Source organism: Zeus faber (genome assembly GCF_960531495.2).
Source record: "Zeus faber genome assembly, chromosome: 14".
Taxonomy (NCBI): domain Eukaryota; kingdom Metazoa; phylum Chordata; class Actinopteri; order Zeiformes; family Zeidae; genus Zeus; species Zeus faber.
In genome coordinates, this window is record NC_137200.1 from 22,270,356 (window position 1) to 22,288,880 (window position 18,525).

Sequence of the window (18,525 nt, forward strand, 5' to 3'; positions counted from 1 at the left end):
GAGATGAAATCAATAAAATGGTTGAAAAAATAGATAGGGTTGAAAAAAATAATAAAAGAAAGGTAGCGGGTTAAAAAGTGGAAAAATAATAATAAGAATAATAATAATAATAATAATAATAATAATAAATAAAGATAAAACCCGAGGGTCCTGGTTCCCCGTCACGTCTCCAGCGCCAGCCAAGTGGCCTGTGCTCCGCTTCCGGTGTCTATGACGCCGCGCAGCACCGGACCAATCGACGGGCGGGAGAGCGGCGGCGGGCGGGGCTACACTCGTTCCGGGCGGGGCTTCGCCGTCCCCTCTTAACGCGCCCGTTCGGTGGCCGCGTGGTTGAGGAGGGGGAACGAACAAACAAACAAACAAACAAACAAACAAACAGAAAAAAGAAAGAAAGGGAAGGTAAGCGGCTGCATCTCCGTCGGCGTTTTTTTTTTTTAAATGGAGTTTGATTCGGATCGAAATCGACGTTGTTTTTGTTCTGCACGTTCATTGATCGGTTTGGGATCAGAGCTCATTTGACGTCGCGCTCAAACGGTGAAGGCTTTGTTGTTGACAGCTCGGCCAATGACCGCGGCGGCGTTGGTGTTGAGCGCCGGCGCCGGTGGCGGCGGAGCGACCGGATTTTTGAAAACGTCCGCTCGTTGTCCCACCGCCGAGGAGCGCGGGAGGAAAACGTCTGCTACGCCGCGTTCAAGGCCACGTGGGAGAGGTGGGGACCGCGAGCCGGGGGCATTAAAAACCCCGCTCGGGTGGTCACTTATCGTCACGTGTGCGTTCATTTGATAACTCTGCAGACAGTCGTGTTTTGTTTTGTTTTGATTCATTTTTTTCCGACAATCCTCAAACGGATGAATGTTCGACCCCCCCCCCCCCCCCCACCGTCTCCCAAGTAATTGTTATCCGACTTGGAAGTGTGATGAATTTCGTCGTTGCCCAGTTCCTCCCTTCGCTCCGGTGTTTCCCTGCTCGCCGTCTTTCCCCTCACTCAAAACAGGCAAACATTTATTTATTATTATTATTTTTTTCAATGTACGATCACTCCGGTGGATTTCATTGAACGGCTCAAATGCGCCGTGCTCCGCTGGCTCCAGCTGCTCTTTGATGTATTTCAGTAGAATGCAAAAAAAAAAGCTGTCACAGAAACCCGGTGGTCGCCCCACAAGCAAAGCGGGTTCAAGAAAAGCGGCGAGGGGGAAATAAATGACCGGGAGACACGCAGCCAGAAGTCATCGGTGACGGCGTCTCCGAGCGGGTGGACGCGGGTCGCGTTCTCTCCCACGGGACTCGGAACGCGGCGTGAGTCACGTGGATTTACCGGAAACGGTGCGTCACAGCAGCCCGCCTTCCCGGAGCCCTTCCCGCCAGACTGCGATCCAGCTGGTGACGCTGGCCGACTCATCCCGGCGCTTTTGGGATCCGTCTCGTTTGTTTGGCGTCGATCACACTCGCATTTTGGTTTGAGAGTAACGTCTCTAAAACAATTTCACCTGGTGGTGGTGGTGGTGGGGGGAACAAAAAACCAAAAACATTTCTGAATGTGTCCAGTGTAACAGGGATGTAGTGGCTGAACTTTCCGGAATGCCCTTTTTGAATCCCCTTTGTTTCCTTTAGTTTCTTTCATTCCCAGGATCCGCCGCGATCAGATGAAGGATGAAGAGGGAGATCGCGGCCGTGGTGCTCTTCTTGAAGAGGCTGCTTAGGAAGGCGGAGAAGTTGGACCCCGACAAGGTGGAGCGCTTTGTGGAGCGGCTCGCGGTGGGGCTGCAGGAGAAGTTCAGGGGCCACTGGTACCCCGACGCCCCCACCAGGGGCCAGGCCTTCAGGTGCGTTTTTAGGGGGGGGGGTCCCCTGGTACCCCCGACACCCCAGCGAGGGGCTGGTTCTTCGGTGTGAAGAAAGAAACAGTGTTTATTAGTCACGCAACACACCACACTATAACACATGCTTGCACACACACACACATGCACATGCTTTTGATGGTGGCCGGTGAAATGGATTCTCTGCTTTTGACCCATCCTGGCTTGTCCTTCCTCCGGGGGCACAGCAAGGAGCAGTGGGCAGCATACGTGGACGCGCCCGGGGACCAGGTGATAAATGTCCATCGCTGGTCAGACGATGATGGGTGCATGTTTTTGGTGGGGGGTCCTTACTGACGTGAGGTGGAGGAAACCCCATGTGAGCAGGGGGAGAACATGCAAACTCCACACAGAAAGGCTCCTATTTGGGAGATAACCCGCCGGAGCACGGTGCCAACAGCGCCCCAGGCGGGAATATTAGGGGACGCTGGTAGCCTGATGACCCCAGCAGGGGCCGAGCCTTCGGGTAGGTTATTAGGGGACACTGGTAGCCTGATGACCCCATCAGGGGCTAGGCCTTCATGTGCGTTATTAAGGGCCTTCATATGCGTTACTAGGGGCCTTCATGTACGCTATTAGTCACCACTGGTACCCTGACGCCTCTAGCAGGGGCCAGGCCTTCATGTCCATTATTAGGGGCCACTGGCACCAGCCTTTCCGTCCAGTAGTTGCCGGTATTTGACCGGGAAAATCTGAAGTCAGTCATATTGAAATCTCATAATGTCCGGTGACAATAATTCCCTCCACAGTGCTGGGTGGATCATTTGGATTAAAAAATGTTGCCGATCTGCTCATTTCTGCTTTCGGCAAGTTGCTGTGGGAAGCCAATCGGTTTGGACGATCTGAGGCTGATCTGAAAGCTTCACTCACCTCTGACCAATCACGTTTGTCGATATAGAACTAAGCCCCGCCCCTCCCTCGTGGACAGGTAGAGCTTGTAAACACACGCGGAGCGGAGACGGAGCTCAGCGTCCAGAGGAGAAACAGAAAGATGATGTGTCGTGGACAACACGGACACATACACCCATAGCTTGGATTTTTAAGTTCCGCCCTAAAGCAGGCGGTGAATATTCATTGTGTAAAATATGTCGATGGGACGTCAACACCACAAAGTTTATTTATTTAGACCTACTTGTCATATTTATTTGGTTTTTGATTTGTCCAAATTTTATTTGGGTGAAATGTTGAAGCGGCTGCACTTGTTACTTATTGTTCACGATTGGAAATTATTTGATTTCAAGTAGTAATATTTATTCAAAAATGGTGTTTACTTAACTGTGTTTTATTTGTGTTATTATATCTTGAATATTCTATAAAATATATTATACATCTACATGCCTTGATGATGTCCTTCTCTATACAGCCTGCTTATCAATTGTTTTTAAGCTCAATGAACACAGATAATATTTGACCCGAATCTCTCCCATTTGTCCGGGAAGTTGAAATCTTCCAGGACACGTGGACTGACACCTATTTATTTATTTATTTTTTTCTAACGGAAACTCTGCCTGGTGCCCTGACGCCGAGCAGGGGCCAGGCCTTTATGTGCGTTCAGACATTTGTTTTTTTTTTCCATCAACTCCCATTGAATTGGAGGTTTTCTGAAGCATCATCTAGCAGCTACTAGCAGAGTATTTCTTATTTAATCAGTTTCATTTATTGAATCAACTGGTTGTCGGTAAAGAAATTATTAAAGATTTTTTTTTTCCCCCCGATCATTAAAATGATTAAACTCAACTGTACAATTTATTTTGTATTAAATTATTATCTCCAACCCATCAAATAGCCTGGAAGTGAAAACGCTGTGAAAACAATACTGTTTTAGCTCCTTATCAGAGATGGTGATGTTGCTGTTTGTATTGATTTGTTCCAGATGCATCAGGGTGAACGGCTTCCAGGGGCAGGACCCCGAGCTACTCCGGGCCTGTCAGGAGAGCGGGCTCCAGTACCCGGACCTGGGTCTCCCCCGGGAGCTCACCCTGTGGGTGGACCCCGGAGAGGTCTGCTGCAGGTCAGTCTGGACCCCAAGAAATACATCAAATTTGATTAATAAATAATATACATGTGATTCAAAGTCTGTTCACATACTTTAATTTTATGGTTGATGGCAAAGTTATTAAAAATGTGTTACAAGTTCCAAAACACTTTGATATTTATGACAATTCTTGTTTCTTAGGGACGCTAAGGATCAATCTCAATGAATTGTTATTATTTTTTTCAATGATAATATCTGCCCATCACAGATAAAAATGTACTTTGTAACTTGTAATTGATTTAGTATTTAAGCAGCATAGAGGCATATGTTTGTATTTTAAAGTGGAAATCCATAAGATGATGTTGTTAACCAAAAATCCCATATTTTATTTATATATATATATATATATATATATATATATATATATATATATATATATATATATATATATATATATATATATACACACACACTGTATTTAGTTAATGTACAAAAACTTGTGATACAAAATACACTTCTGTTGATACAGAGGTCCATTATTAATTTTAGAGTTTAATTTCATATTGCCAAAAAAACTTTTTTATTTATTTTGTTAATTTATCATGTTTATTTTGTTTAATGTAGCCAACTATTTTATTTTTATTCGTTTTTTATATATGTTTTTTTTTTCTTGTTTATCATTAGGCTGTTCAGCCAAAATTATATTATTCATCGTTTTATTTTAAAGTGTATCCCTCTGGTTTATTTTTATTCTATATTGCGACATTTTCAGCTTTTTCCATCCGTCTGTGAATTTATTATTATTATTTTTTAAATCTTTCAAATATTTTCAGATACGGCGAGCAGAACCCGTGCTTCTCAGTGGCGAACTTCACGGACGCAGAGGAGAACGGCGGCGCGGTGACGAGGAAGGTGGCGAGCGCTCTGGAGAGGGTGACGTCCGACTACCACTCTGGCTCCTCCTCCTCCTCCTCTGATGAAGACTGTTCTCTGCGCGACTCCTCAGCTCGGCCCCCCCCCAGTGGCACCACCACTCAGCAGGTAAAAACCTCCAGGGAGCTCCACCCGGATCGTGTCGTGTACAGAATTGGGCGAGGCAAAAATAATCGCTGTCTGAAACTTTGCTGACACAACGCTGATCTCCCTTTTGAAATCAATATCTTTTGCAGTGGGCTCCCTACCATTCATTCATGCACCTCTAGGGGGCAGCTGACCCCAGTTTGGGGACAATGAATTGATCCCACACCATACGGTTAACCACTAAAAGCGTCAAACACATTGAAATGTCCTTATTATTTATTATTATTATTATCATTATTGTTATTATTAACAGTTAATTAGTTAGCAGGAATTGCAAGCGATTTGTTTGTAACGAACAAATCTTTTAAATGGCTCTGGAGTCACGCCGGCAAAAGAGTGAATCTTCAATTCACAAACTGAAATTATTACTAAGGAATAAGTCCAAGGTGAAACGAGCCAATGCATTTACCTTCCGTCTTAAAGATCTAGGATTATTATTCACAACGGACTCTTTAAAGTGATGATGTATAGAAATAATTTCCGTGCATCTAATAATTTTTTTTCTTGTAGGTCGAAGTTTGTTCAGTCATTTGTCTCAAGTCTTCCATTGTAGTTTCTACTTTAGTCACAAGGTCGCGCCACTGAGTGTTGTTAGCGTTGGCCAATCAGATTTGAGCCGCGTAATTTTAATTGGAATAACAATAAACATCGCTGCAGACAGCGACGCATGGGGTCCAGTTTAGTCGTGTTGGGTGCGTTTCCCGGGTTCTCTGAAACGCAGCACGATTTTCCGAGTTTACTTGAACCTCGCCTGGTTGCTCGTCTTGCCGTGCAACCACTACGCGGTCTACACATGGCAACCCTCCTGGTGCTCAAAACAACCGTCCATGTTTGCCTGTAAACCAGAACTTCTCATTGTTAGAAACTCACCGTGTTGTCTGTGGAAACAGAGCTGCACTCTCAGTGAGCGGTGGCCGTTTGGCGCCGTGTCGGGCACCGAGTTTATTTGCTGAGGTTTTTTTTTTTCTCGGATGACATTTTCAGTAAGTTACGTTTCCATGAAATACGAAAAACGTTGTATTTCTGTGGGTAATTACCATTGCATGGCTTTTATTTTGGACCATTCCAACCAATCTGTACGTTTCTAATGACTAACATGATCATGCCTGGTGCTTCCTATTAAATAAATTCATAAATATTAAATTCCTATTCTTAGGAAGTTAAACGATAAATAAAATAAACCTCATTTCTTTGCCGTTGTTGGTTCCAGGCCTTGAACCCCGCCGCCCTCACGTGGCACCCGAAGAAGAGGATGCCGGCCGGGGGGGGGAAGGGACACCTTCCTCCCCGGCCTCACCCCGGCTTCCGGCCCCGGGGCCGACCGCCCCCGCCTCCCTACCATCACCTGAGACCCCTCCACCACCACCCGCAGCACCACCAGGCCTGGGGGCCGCCGGGCTACAGGACGGGGCCCGGCTTCTACCCGGCCACTCACTGTTATACTTAAAAAACACTTAGTCTCCATGGAACGTTTAGACGACCAATTGACCAATTTCAATATTTTTATAGTTAAAAATTGTGATGGGTTTTTGGACAGAAACTCTGATCTGCACTTTAGAGCGTTTTTGTAATAGTTTGATATAAAGTATGAATATTTAATTAGGTGCTTTGAAAGTCTGTAGTAGCCTTGGAGTAAGTACTCTATTTTTATTATTATTATTATTATTATTATTATTATGGGAACATGATTGATGTGTGCGCTTCCACCGACCGTCCTCTTCTGAGCCAGCGTCTATTTATTCAAAGTGTAGAATTATGAAATTATAGACCTTTTTTAAAATTATTAATTTCTGTACACCTAATAAAAAACATTTTTAAGTCAAAGTGGAATTTTTCTCACTCTGTGCTGCAGTCAGGTCTTAAAGTCCTGGAACGTGTATTCCTGTTTAGCTGGAAAAACGTTTTGTCCTGGAATATGACAACGCTACCCTGGAAAAGTTTGATTCAATGTAACAAAATGGAATTTTTATTATTATTATTATAAACAGTTTTTATGGAATTTTAGAACTTATATTTATTTATAAAATGTGTTCCTAGAAGCAGGTATCACTAGCTGTGGAATTGTTATTATACAGCCAGCCCAAAAAAAACAAAACAAAACATGCATACAAAGATTATATAAACGTCTGTACAGGTCAATATTATTTTATTTTACCAAAATGCAGATAATATACACCAGGAGCCCAAGTATCCACTGACTGTCTTGATGCTCACTTTCTGCATCCATCCTGGTATTTAATTCAAGACTGACACCAAACTCTAGAAAACAGATATTCAGCGGAGGATCATCAAGACATCTTTGTTCGACACATGTTCTTTATAGTAACTTTATTTATACAGCACCGACTTAAGGAAGCGCTCTACGGCCCTCAGGCCAAAATAAATCAATTCCTTCTCCATATTTAGTGTGACGCTGTTTTTTCCACTATGATAACAATCGTTTGTTTTTTCTTTCTGTACAGCGGATACAGCTACAGTGGTTTTATTTTTATTGAAAGCCTTTGTGCAAAATAAATACTTATAAATTAAGTACATGAGAAAATATCTTCAATTGATCGTTAAGATGGTCAAACTTGAAAGTGGATCCATTAAGGAGTTGAGTTTATATTGTGTGTAGGCGGTGCCATAATTGACTTAACAGGATAAAAAGATACTGTAAGTATTTAGTAGTTTTTGTTATTAATGGTCTGTATTTGTATTATATTTGGCTATTATTATTACTACTATTGTTATCATTTTTTATAATTGTATTAATCTTTTTAATATGATTTTATATATATATATATTTTTTTTTAATTGTTATTATTGTTTGTTTGCAACCCTCACCATGTCTATTTCCCCGCACACACTGAAAATGGAATTGGCGGAATGAAGCGATTGCGATTCAACAGGCGCTTCCCGGCTCTCGCCGCCAGGGGGCGAGCGGGGCCGCCCCCCGCGCCTCCCCGGGCCACGTGACCCCCCTGGCGCCGCACCTGCAGGGTCGGGGATGCTCGGCGGAGCTCCGCCGCCTCCTCCCCCGCCCCGAGTTCCACCGCCGCCCGGGGAATTAGAACCGAGAAGCCAGAAGAGCCAGAAGAGCCATGGAGCCCACCGCGACCCGGCTGTGCTGCCTGCTGCTCGGCCTCATGGCGGGTGAGTTTGGAAAGCGGAGTAGAAGCGGATTAAAGACGGAGGAAAGAAGGAGAAACTAACAAAGAGAAGAAAAGAGCCGAGGAGCCGCTTGAGTTCCGGCGGGGTTTCGGTGCCTCGATCCCGGCGGGGGGAGCGGGGCGGCGCGGCGCTAAACTACATGCTCATGCTTTTAATCGTTATTTTGAATTCTGGCCACAAGTGGAGAATAATTGTGGTAAAGCCGCACTCAGATATTCCTGTTTTTTTGTTTTGCTTTTGGTTGGGGCTAGAATGCGTCCCGGCGCACATTCAACATTATTTTTTTGTCAAGTTATAAATCGGAGTCGGTTGTAATTGTGTAAGTTTCCCGCAGAAAGTGGAGGCTCCGCTGCTTTATTTGACCGGGTCTCACGGTGTTCGCGCCGGGTCCGCCGCCGGAGCCCCGGGAGTGTTGCAGAAGTGGTGGTTATTTAGTTCGTGCTCCGTGTTTGGATAGTTTCATTTGTCCGGGGCTTCGTCGCAAGCAGCCGTGCGGCGGCTTTCTCTGTTTTGCCTGTTTTGCGTGATTGGTGGCGGGGTCCGCCATACCCGCGGCGAATTGGCTAAAAGCAGAGGTGGCTTAGTTGTGATCACGATATGGAGGAAAATTCACCGGGAAAAAATAAGAAAATATCCCAGTCATCTCAAGGAAAAAATGTGTGTGTGTGTATAATATGTTTCTATGTATACATGAATATGTGTGTGCGTGTGTATATTGTCTGTTTGTCTATATATATATGTTGTGTGTGTGTGTGTGTGTGTGTGTGTATATATATATATTGTATGTGTGTATATATGTGTGTATATAGTAAGTGTATATATATATATATATATATATATATATATATATATATAGTGTGTGTACATATTGTAATACACTCAACACGTACAATGCTCTGGCATTGCACTTTAAAGTTGCTTGACAACACTCTTTCTCCTTCGACTTTGGAAAGGCTTCCCTCCTCCTCCTCCTTCGTTGATAGTCTCAACAAGATTAATCGCTCAATCCGTTTTTCCAACCTGTGGCTGGAGGACCCCAACGAGCTGCTTTTGGGGTCCGCCATCTGCCACCCCCAACCCCCCCCTTCTCAATGACCTTTATCTTCCTCCCGCCACAACCTTTTTTCATTTCATCACCTGGAAAGCAATCAGTGCTTCGTTGGATGGATTATGGATGGATAGATGGATAGATAAATGGATGGATAGATAGATAGATAGATAGGCAATAAGGTAATAACATTTTTTAACCTACAATTTGACAATAAAGCAGAAAAACAAGGCTAATAATGAATGAATAAATACATTTACCTAAAAATGTACGGAAAAAGATGAACCCCAAAAAAACCCCAATAATATAAAGCTGAAGATTAGCAATAGACCAGGAAAATTTACCTTTAAAAATAAATGAACAATAGGCAAAAAAGGGCAAATAATTAATAAACCCCATGATTAATAATGAACGGAAACGTGAAAAATAAATAAACACAACTTAACTCCAATGTTAACAAAAAGCAATACTCCAGGACAATACTGTAGACCTTTTAAAAAAAAAAAAAACGATAAACAATAATAATACTAATAATAATAATAGACTGAGGCATTTGAGCAATGTCTCAAACTTAATATAGTGAACCACAGCCCCAACCCCAAAGCTCTTTGTTGGGGAGATGAGATGGATTCTTGTGTTTTTTCTTTTTTTTTTTTTTCTTTCTTCAAATCTCTTCTCTCTTGGCCTGAGAAGCCACAGTGGGAACGACGTCTTTAAAGCATTTCCATCGTTTACTCCGACGAATCCGAAGCTTCTTCTTTTTTTTTTTTACCACACTAATAATGGGCGGTCGTAAATAGCCGACGGGCTTGAATGAGCGTGTGGATGTGCAATAACCTTTTGTCAGCTGTTTACTCGCGACGTGGGCGGAGTAGTATGGCGACTGCCGGTTCTGATGACCCGAGCGTCGGTTTTTACAGTGGAATTTGCACTGAAGCCGCTCCTCCTCCCTCACGCCTTCATGGCACCGCCGCAGCGGCTTTCCGCTTCTCTCACTGCGTTTGGTTTCCTGTGACAATGCCTTTTGTACTTCGATTTATTTATTATTCTTTTTCTTTTTTCCGGGAGGCCGCGGCGCTGTGTCGTCGGGGACCAGGGCTTTCCAGTCCAGTGGTTTGACTGAGAAAGATAACGAGGGGCTTTGTTTGGCTCTGGCGGCCGGTCCTTCCCCCCCCCCCGTCCCTCCTTCCCTCCATGTCAACGTTGGGGCGTCCACGGTCGCCTTAATACACTCGAGTGGAGAGCGTGTTCTGGAGCCTGCTTTATTCCCAGTCCCAGTCCCAGTCCAGAGAGACTTCTAGCCACTGAGGTCGCTCACACAGCCACTGTGGACCCCTCCCACTCAACGGGACGGGACAGCAGCGTTGTTCTTAAACGTTTTTCGCAACTTCATCGCCACTGATACATCAAATGGTAGCACTCAAAAAAAACAAAAACAAACATACGCAATTTCCATCAAATGTTCGAGGACTTCGAACGACGGAGTTTGGTCGATACCCAGCCCCAGTCAAACTTTTATTATGTTAGGGTAACCTAACCTCTACCCCGAAACAAACCGTTCCTCGGTGTACAAATCACAACTCCGCCTGACAGCGGACAGGTTAACCTTTCAGAAAATGGAACACGCCAGACCCCCAGACAGTCCTGAAAGCAGCCTCTTTGTTGACAAACCACAAATGACGGACGTATCAGAAGCACAACGTCAAACCTGGCGGCCTTTTTCAGGACTTCCACGGGTCCTGGAATTTCAGGGAGTTTTTTTTATTTATTTTTGGGGGCAATGCGGTTCACATTTTTGCCAGGGTCTGAATTCTCACAGAATAACTTAAAGGCTGATTTCCCTCCCGCATGATGTGAAATAATCTTGACTTAAAAGTCAAAGATGACTTAGGTGTTGGACGTTGTCATTTTGAAATGTGGCCATGGGTGGTCATGGAAAAGTCTGCCGTCCTTCCGATTGGACAGAAACTCACTCTGAGGCGGTTTCGCTGCGATCCAGGAGTCGGGTGGAATTCAAAACACGAGCTGTGAAACATCTTGATAACATTACACAATAGAGTGAATATGTTGGGCCTTTAGGGAGTTTGATGATATATTCAACTTTGACCAAGGTATGGGAGTGTTCTAGAGCAGGGGTGAAATGTGCCGTACGTTTCGATTTCCAACCTAATATAATAGTGTATAAGCAACCTTGTAGCGCCCCAGCCTTATTTCAAAATCCCCACAAGCTGACAGGATGGTTCATAGGTAGAGGAACCTTTGCAAACCTTTACTGTTGTAAATGATCAACCCTCAGGAACAAGGTTTATGAGGGATTGGGCCCTCGGAGAGTTTGCTTTGAGCACATCTGGCTCCTGTGGTCATACCTCATTGCAGACCCTTGTCCTAGACCCCTTCTTTGTCCTATGTTGAGGGACATGCATCTCAGGGCATCTCGCCCATAACGCCCGCCCTGGCACGTCTGGTCCGATTCCAGCCTTGGGCACGGAAGTTCTCTGTGTTTCCCTGTCAAAGTTCTACGTCCAGGTCCAGCTTGTCCTTTTATTTTGAAACCTCCCATCGCTACATCTCCTTCCCTGAGGGCTGCCTGGAGTCGGCAGTCAAGAGTCAAACTAGCGACCAGCGGGTAAGGAAGCTGCTGTTGCAGTCTGCCGTTACCTGGTAAGCCTGCACTCCAAAGGCCCTGGCTGGGTTTCGGTTGCTAGGATACCTTTGGAAAACAGACACCGTGAGTGGTATTGTGTGTGCACTTGTGTTGGGCAAATAAAGCTCCCTTCCCCCTTCCTGTTTAGAAGTCGGCCTCAGGTTCTCTCTACAGCCGCGGCTTTTGCACTGTTGTTTGGATACAAAATACGGTCCATGGCCCTGATTGTCCATAAAATGGATTTTGCTAATCGGCGGGTGTGAAACGGTTGGGTTTTTATTTCTAAATCGATATCGTGATTTTTATTTATTTATCTTCCGGGGGGGGGGGATGGTTACGCTTGGCATGAGCAATTCCAACCTGAGTGGTGTGTCCATGGCCTTGACAGTAGCCATGGCTCGCGGTCCCTGGTTTCACATTCAGTTTGTCACGACACCGCTGTCCCAGTAATCCACTGGCCTCCTGTTTGGCTGGAAACCTCGGGGCGTCGGCGGCGGCGGTAGCGGTAGCATCACTTCCCCACCCGTCACCCGGCTGCTCCGCCCGGAGCCCCCCCGTCCTTGGACATGAAGCAAGAGCATGTAGAATCACATTACACTCCGAGGGACGCCGCTTTGTCCTCCACAATCTGACGGCGGCGGCGACGACTCGCCATGAATATTCAGAGTCCCCCTCCTCTTTAAATATTTTAACATGTTAGGGATGTACAAGTGGCCATGTTGACTCCTGTTCACGCTGCACAGAGAGTGCACAACACGGAGCCTGGCCCGCTACCTAAATGCATTGGGCAACTTGGGCCGTTTGGCTTCTCATTTCCGTGAGGGATGTACGGTTTGTCATTTTGTTGAAGGAGCAAGCACTGAGTACTCGTTCTGGGCCACTCGCCGACAGCAGGTAGCAGCAGAAATTCCGTAATGAACGTGAGCCAGGAACTTTCATACAACTGCACTGTGTTGGTATCTGGGTTTTCGGTAGCGGAAGATATTCAGAGTAGGGCTGTACACGACTCTGAATTTTGTAGGTCGAATCGGATTCGGCTGTTCAATGCAAATATTAGACTATTCGGTGTGCGGCACGGAGGACACGGGCCCGGGGCTTAAATATTAAAGACCGTAGTGTGGATAAGCTCAGACGTTAACCGTACTGTTAACGGTGTTGGAGAAATTAAGAAAATGGAGTTTCTATTCATGTTGGCTACAACCCGTTTCTAACTTGCAATTAGATAAGGATATTCCTCTCAGAAGCATTTTCGCTCTTATCAGAAGAGACATCTCTCTCTCTCTCTCTCTCTCTCTCTCTCTCTCGCTCTCTCCCATCACCGACGATATGGCGAAATGGGCGAGGAGGGCGGGGCCGGCCCCCTCTGCCTGGCTCCCACACCCGCACGAGGAGACCCCGCTCTGAGCGAGTGATAATAGCACAGCGAGCGCAGATTGCCATTGCCATACCGTAATCTTTCAGAAAATAAAGCAATGTTCATTCTGCTCTTGAATTGGTTTCAGTTTTTCACTTAAATGAGAGAAGAGTACGGCTCCAGTACCAGATCGATAAGCAGTATCGGTAAGAGTTGTGGTACCGTTAGAACCTTAACGATACCCCATCCCTACGGAGCCCCGTCCCCCACACTGTTTTTAGTTGTTTTAACTGGAGGGGACGGGGCACGGTGAGTCATTCATATCAAAAATATATTCATGGTTTTCCCCCCAATTCCTAATTCCTTATTGAAATGTACACCCTGTGCATTTTGCAAGCTTCTATCCTTTAATCTTGTTATTGTAAATGCAAACTGACTGGGGAAAAAAAAAATTAAATCACGACTGCTCCACTTGAAGAATCTCAGTTGGACTGCTCCACTTTCAGGGTGCAGCCTGAACTCAGAGTATGAATACAGGAGCGCAGCATCACACCTGACCAGGAGTGGGGATCGGATTTTGCGATATAATATTATTGCAATACTTTGGGTCCCGATACGATAATATCGCGATCCTTACTGATTCTTTTTTTCTCGAGTATTACAATACGATACTGCAATATATTTCAATATATTGTTAGTTTCTTTCTCAGCTGACAGCAGCAGAAAGTTTAAAATGCTTTTTTTTTCCCCCCTCTGTTTTGGTCTCCCGTCCACACGGTTTAAAATGTTGACGTCATTTTGCGCATGCATCAGGAACCTACGAGCGATGGTCGGCGACAAGTTTGTTTTTACGTGGTCAGTAGTGTTTGGTTTTAACTGCATTCTTATAAAGTCATTAAATCAGTTTGCTGTGTCTCCATTAAAAGTTTAAGTCTGTCCATCTATCGAAATCGCGTGCGTGCGTGTCATATTGTGTATGAATATTATGATCAGTGCTGACTGCACTGACCTCCGGTCAATAAACATAATAACGTTATGTTTGTCATCGGCTTTTCTCTGTTCGTCTGGTGATTTGGACACGTTGAGAATCGTAAATGACTTCAGATGTTCACTGCATTACGATGACGCTGCTTCTCCACGTTTGTAAACAAAGTCAACCTGCTCCGTCGCTGATTTCCTGCACAGGCGTATTTGAGACATGGAAGCCCTTCAGGCGTTTCCATGTGTAAGGCCCAACTTTTTGAAAACATTAGTGTGGACAGTGTTTTCAGCCCGGACGTGGCCTGTATCTCAGGGCCCTAAATAGAATGTTGAGCAATTTGCAAGCTGTGGAATCGGTGCATATTATTAATGGTGGCTTTAATGTGCGTCCACTTTGTATGTGGAGCTCATCACTTAGGTTGTGGAAATGTTAACTGCCCGGTCATGGGACGGGAGCCAGCACACTATGTGGATAAGTGATATTGGCAGCGTATTACTTGAACCCTGTACTCATGAAAGCCAACTTTACAACCTGGCACATATTTCAAACTGGCACATCTTCTTAATTCTTGGCCACAGCATTAACCTTATTAGAAATGTTTGGCTTTTGCCCAGTACAGTTGTGCCTCTTTGATACTGAGCCGGTAGAAGTCCAAGTTCCAATCCTACTAGTAAAAAAATAATTTGATTTGATATGTGCTTGTAAAATAGCATAGTCTGGATATAGCCCTATTTGCAGTTTTTATGCGGGGGAAAATATATATTTTTGGGTATTAGAAATCGCACCTAATATGATTTTATGACATTATTTTTAGTCTTTGTGACTTTGCAGGGTGGCGTACAACAATATTTCCGACCAAAGACTGCTTTTGATGGTAAAATAAAGAATGTTATACTTCACTGAATAGCCAATTAAATTGTTCTTTTTTTTACATGTTATTTTAATATCACATCTGATACAGGCTAATGAAACTCAATCCCATGGTGTGGAATTCAACAAAAGCTCATCAGATTGAACTTGATGGCAATATGGAGTATGGTAGTGTAACTGATCCTTAGTGTGAACAATACAAAAATATTTCAGACTTTATCTTGTGAGGAATGCAATATTGGATCATATCCTCTCACAATGTATTCATTTTATAAAATGGCCCTTCGCCATATGTCAGTATTTTAATTTCATGACTATACAAAAGGAGTGAAAGACGACAAATGATTCTAGTGAATTATTGCTGAGCCCTCAAAGTACTAGCAGATATCTACCTATTAATGTGACAACCTACAACTCACATAGACGGTAGCGTCTATAATATGATATACTACCACCACCCTGTCGAAGTTCCAGTGTACCGAGGAATGTTTGGAGAGCACTTTGTAACGATGGGGGAAAAACAAGGTCACCGCGGTGCTGATTTGACTCCGGAGCCATCGGTCATCATCAAGGCGTCGCTCCGTTCAGGAGATAAATGCTCCGCGGGACATTTATCACTTAAGTCTCTTGCCTGGATCAGCAGGATCTGTGGGGGCCCCCACACCCTGTGGCCCCTAATGAGGCTTCACGGGGCCCGGTGACAAATCATCCAATCTGCCTAATGCGAGTTCTGATCAGGGGCGTACATCTGGTAGTACGGCCCCTATGCACGTTTCTCCTAATGGAAAAATTTGCTTTTAATGAGAGTCTTTAGTATAAATTAATCATTTAAATAATGATTACATATTAATGAAATAAAGACACTTAAAAAAGTAATACATTTAAATACATGTACAGCAAATACACATTATTTGAAAAAGCTAGTAAGTAAATGGATAATCTAAATAAACCTAATATTCATCATATATAAATGAATATATTAATAAATATTCTACAAAAAATAATATCATACCCGACGCTGACATTTGAAATTCACACGAAATTCTGCCTGTGGGTAAAAACAAAAAAAACAAAACGTTGCAATTTTGTTTTGAGAATGTACTAGGTGCAATTCTATGCATAGGATACATTCTCTGTATAGTTATGTAAGATAAAAGCACAATATTGTTAAATGATTTTATTTTTCCAGGATTTGTGCTTATTTTGAACCTAATTAAATTAATTATTATCATTTTTTTTCTATTTAAACAATCGAGAGGTTTTACCCACCAAACCTTAACGGTATAGAACCACAATTTCATGGTCAATCTACAGCGTGTACATCCAGGTCTCCAAAACATTGGGTCTGCCTGCGGCGTCTTCTCCTTGACTGAGCCCAGAATCACTTCCTGTAATTTCCTCTCTCTTCTGCCCTTTATGACTATGCATTGCGCTTGTTTCTCACGGCATGCGAGCCGGCCGTGGCCATGGCGGTGTGATGATGTGAGGATATTGGATGTGGCAGGTTGGTCCCCAGGGGCGCTGCCTGGGCAGGTGCTGCTGCTCACCACCGGCTAGGTGGGTGTCTGCTCCGTCGGACTGTCAGGGGAGGATGGCGACAAACACGGACTTGGCGACAAGTTTTTTTTTTTTTTTTATTTTATTTTGATTTTGATTTTTTTTAACCTCGTCCTGTAAACGGCGATTGTGTCTTTTGTGGACGTTGAAGAAAATCGACACGGTCTCATGATCAGTCGATCGCATATAGGAATAGGCATTGTCAAGGCACTGACTAATAGAGGTGCGTTTTCCTCAATCAGTTCCCCCGTAGAGGTAGAGAAGAGGGAGGTTGAGGAAGGTAGACAGAGAAAGAGTAGTAGGATGGAGGTAGACTAGAGGTAGAGTGGCTGTAAAACATAGTAAAGGTAGAGCAGACTCCCATGTCCCTCTTGTGCTAAATGTTGCACTACATCTGTTATTTCTCAGTTCAGGGATTTCATCTTCTTCTATGATGTCGTTGTCTTGTTTTTCCCCCTCATCAATAAGTCGTCATTATATCGCCGTTGGAACATAAATGGACTAATGGCGACTAAGACGTCTCAAGCTCCGTGTTCCGCCGCCGTCGAGTCAACATGGCCGCGGAGATAAGCGTTTCCTGGTTTCCTATTAAGCGGCCGGCGCGCGGCCATTGTCTTGTCTCGCTGCAAGAATGTGATTTTTTTTTTTTTTTTTACATTATTAGTTTTTTTTTAATTTGCCTCCCTCCTCCTGGTGTACCACCACCCAACCCCCAAGCCTCTCTCCACTCAGAAGAACATTAGAGTTAATTGTGTGTCTAATCATGAAAAATATTACTGCTCGGAAACTGGGGGAAAATAACCGATGTCTTGGTTGTGCGAGAAGGTGGAGGAAGAGGGAGGTCGAAGCAGCTGTTGATGGAGCCATTTTTAGCTCCTTTATCTCATTGGAAAACATTACACATTGTCGACGGTTGTCATGGCGGGAGGGTGGGTGGGTGGGGCCGCTGGAGGTGGTGCAAAGCATGTTATATTCTGTAATTCCCTACATTGTTCCTCTTCTAGTTCTAATCTCTGCTTGCTGTTAAATGTTAATTAATCATGGACAATATAGCTTCATGGTTTAAGAAAAGTGTTTGGGGGGTAGAATGTATGTATGTATTTCCTTCCTTGCACTGAATCTCATGCTGTGATTATTAACAGATGCTCAGTGCATTGTGGGACTATAATAGAAATAGAAGGAAAATGGCGATATGCAGGAAACCTAAGAATTAGCTGAAAAAATGGCAATATACAATAAGCCAAAAAATGTACAATCAATAAAAAAAAACTCAAAATGAATAAATTAATGGTAGAAAATCTGCTATATACAATGTCCTAATAATGAACATTAAATTGACACCTATAAATGAACAAAGATATATATATATATATAGATAGATAGATAGATATCCACCAATGTGTGAGTTTTGCTCTGCATAGATATCCAGAGAAGGATTCGGTGGGTTTGAACAGCTGCGTGGCTGGATCCCAAATATCAGCCTGGAACGCCGCCGGGTTGTGAATATATTACATTAGCGTGGCATCTCTGCAGGTGTGCGGCAGATGCAAAGATGGGATTATTTCCTAATGACAGATGTTTTTTTACACCCCCCCCCCCCCACACACACACGAAAACTGTCCCAGGAGCAACTCCAACAAAGGGTTTAACTTCAAACAAAAAGCGCAGGGTCGCTGAGAAATAATAGGTATCAGGAAGCGGCGTGATAACGGGGTTGATATAGTCTGAGAGGATTCTCCTGTTTTTTTTTTTTTTTTTTTTTTTTTCCCCCCCCCTAATACAAAATTTCACAATTACATCCGGATGTTTCGTAGCTGCCTTCCAGACATGGAGAAAGCCAGGGCAACATGGCAGATCTAGTCCGGTGACGCTGTGGCCAACGAGAGACTAATAATATTGCTGCACCAAACACCCGGAATGATACGATCAGAGCTGTGTCGTTGTGCCGCCGTACCTCTCCCTCGCGCCGGGTTCTTTTCCCCCCGCTAACGCCGTTCAGAAAGTGC

The 18,525-nt window shown here is 44.1% G+C and overlaps 2 protein-coding genes across 2 annotated transcripts in view; both read left to right on the plus strand.

Annotated features, from left to right (window-relative positions):
* The first annotated feature begins 293 nt into the window (after window positions 1–293).
* Window positions 294–6,743, plus strand: btg3 (B-cell translocation gene 3). The gene is made up of 5 exons (XM_080013744.1): window positions 294–399; window positions 1,612–1,823; window positions 3,730–3,867; window positions 4,665–4,872; window positions 6,122–6,743. The coding sequence occupies exons 2-5, from the start codon at window positions 1,651–1,653 to the stop codon at window positions 6,356–6,358; spliced, it is 756 nt and encodes a 251-aa protein (XP_079869870.1). The 5' UTR covers window positions 294–399; window positions 1,612–1,650; the 3' UTR covers window positions 6,359–6,743.
* Window positions 6,744–7,994: 1,251 nt separating this feature from the next.
* cxadr (CXADR Ig-like cell adhesion molecule) overlaps window positions 7,995–18,525 on the plus strand; it is a gene marked incomplete at both ends in the record, with an annotated part of 60,257 nt that continues 49,726 nt past the window's right edge. Inside the window, one exon of the mRNA XM_080014045.1 lies at window positions 7,995–8,046. Within this exon, the coding sequence (XP_079870171.1) occupies window positions 7,995–8,046 (52 nt within the window). The remainder of the gene's footprint in view (window positions 8,047–18,525) is intronic.

Bases quoted from the DNA above. Each gene is read 5' to 3' on its own strand.
- btg3 (XM_080013744.1), top strand. From the start codon at position 1,651: ATGAAGAGGGAGATCGCGGCCGTGGTGCTCTTCTTGAAGAGGCTGCTT. The intron at 1,824-3,729 runs GTGCGTTTTTAG...GATTTGTTCCAG, and splicing joins ACCAGGGGCCAGGCCTTCAG to ATGCATCAGGGTGAACGGCT. The intron at 3,868-4,664 runs GTCAGTCTGGAC...AAATATTTTCAG, and splicing joins CCCGGAGAGGTCTGCTGCAG to ATACGGCGAGCAGAACCCGT.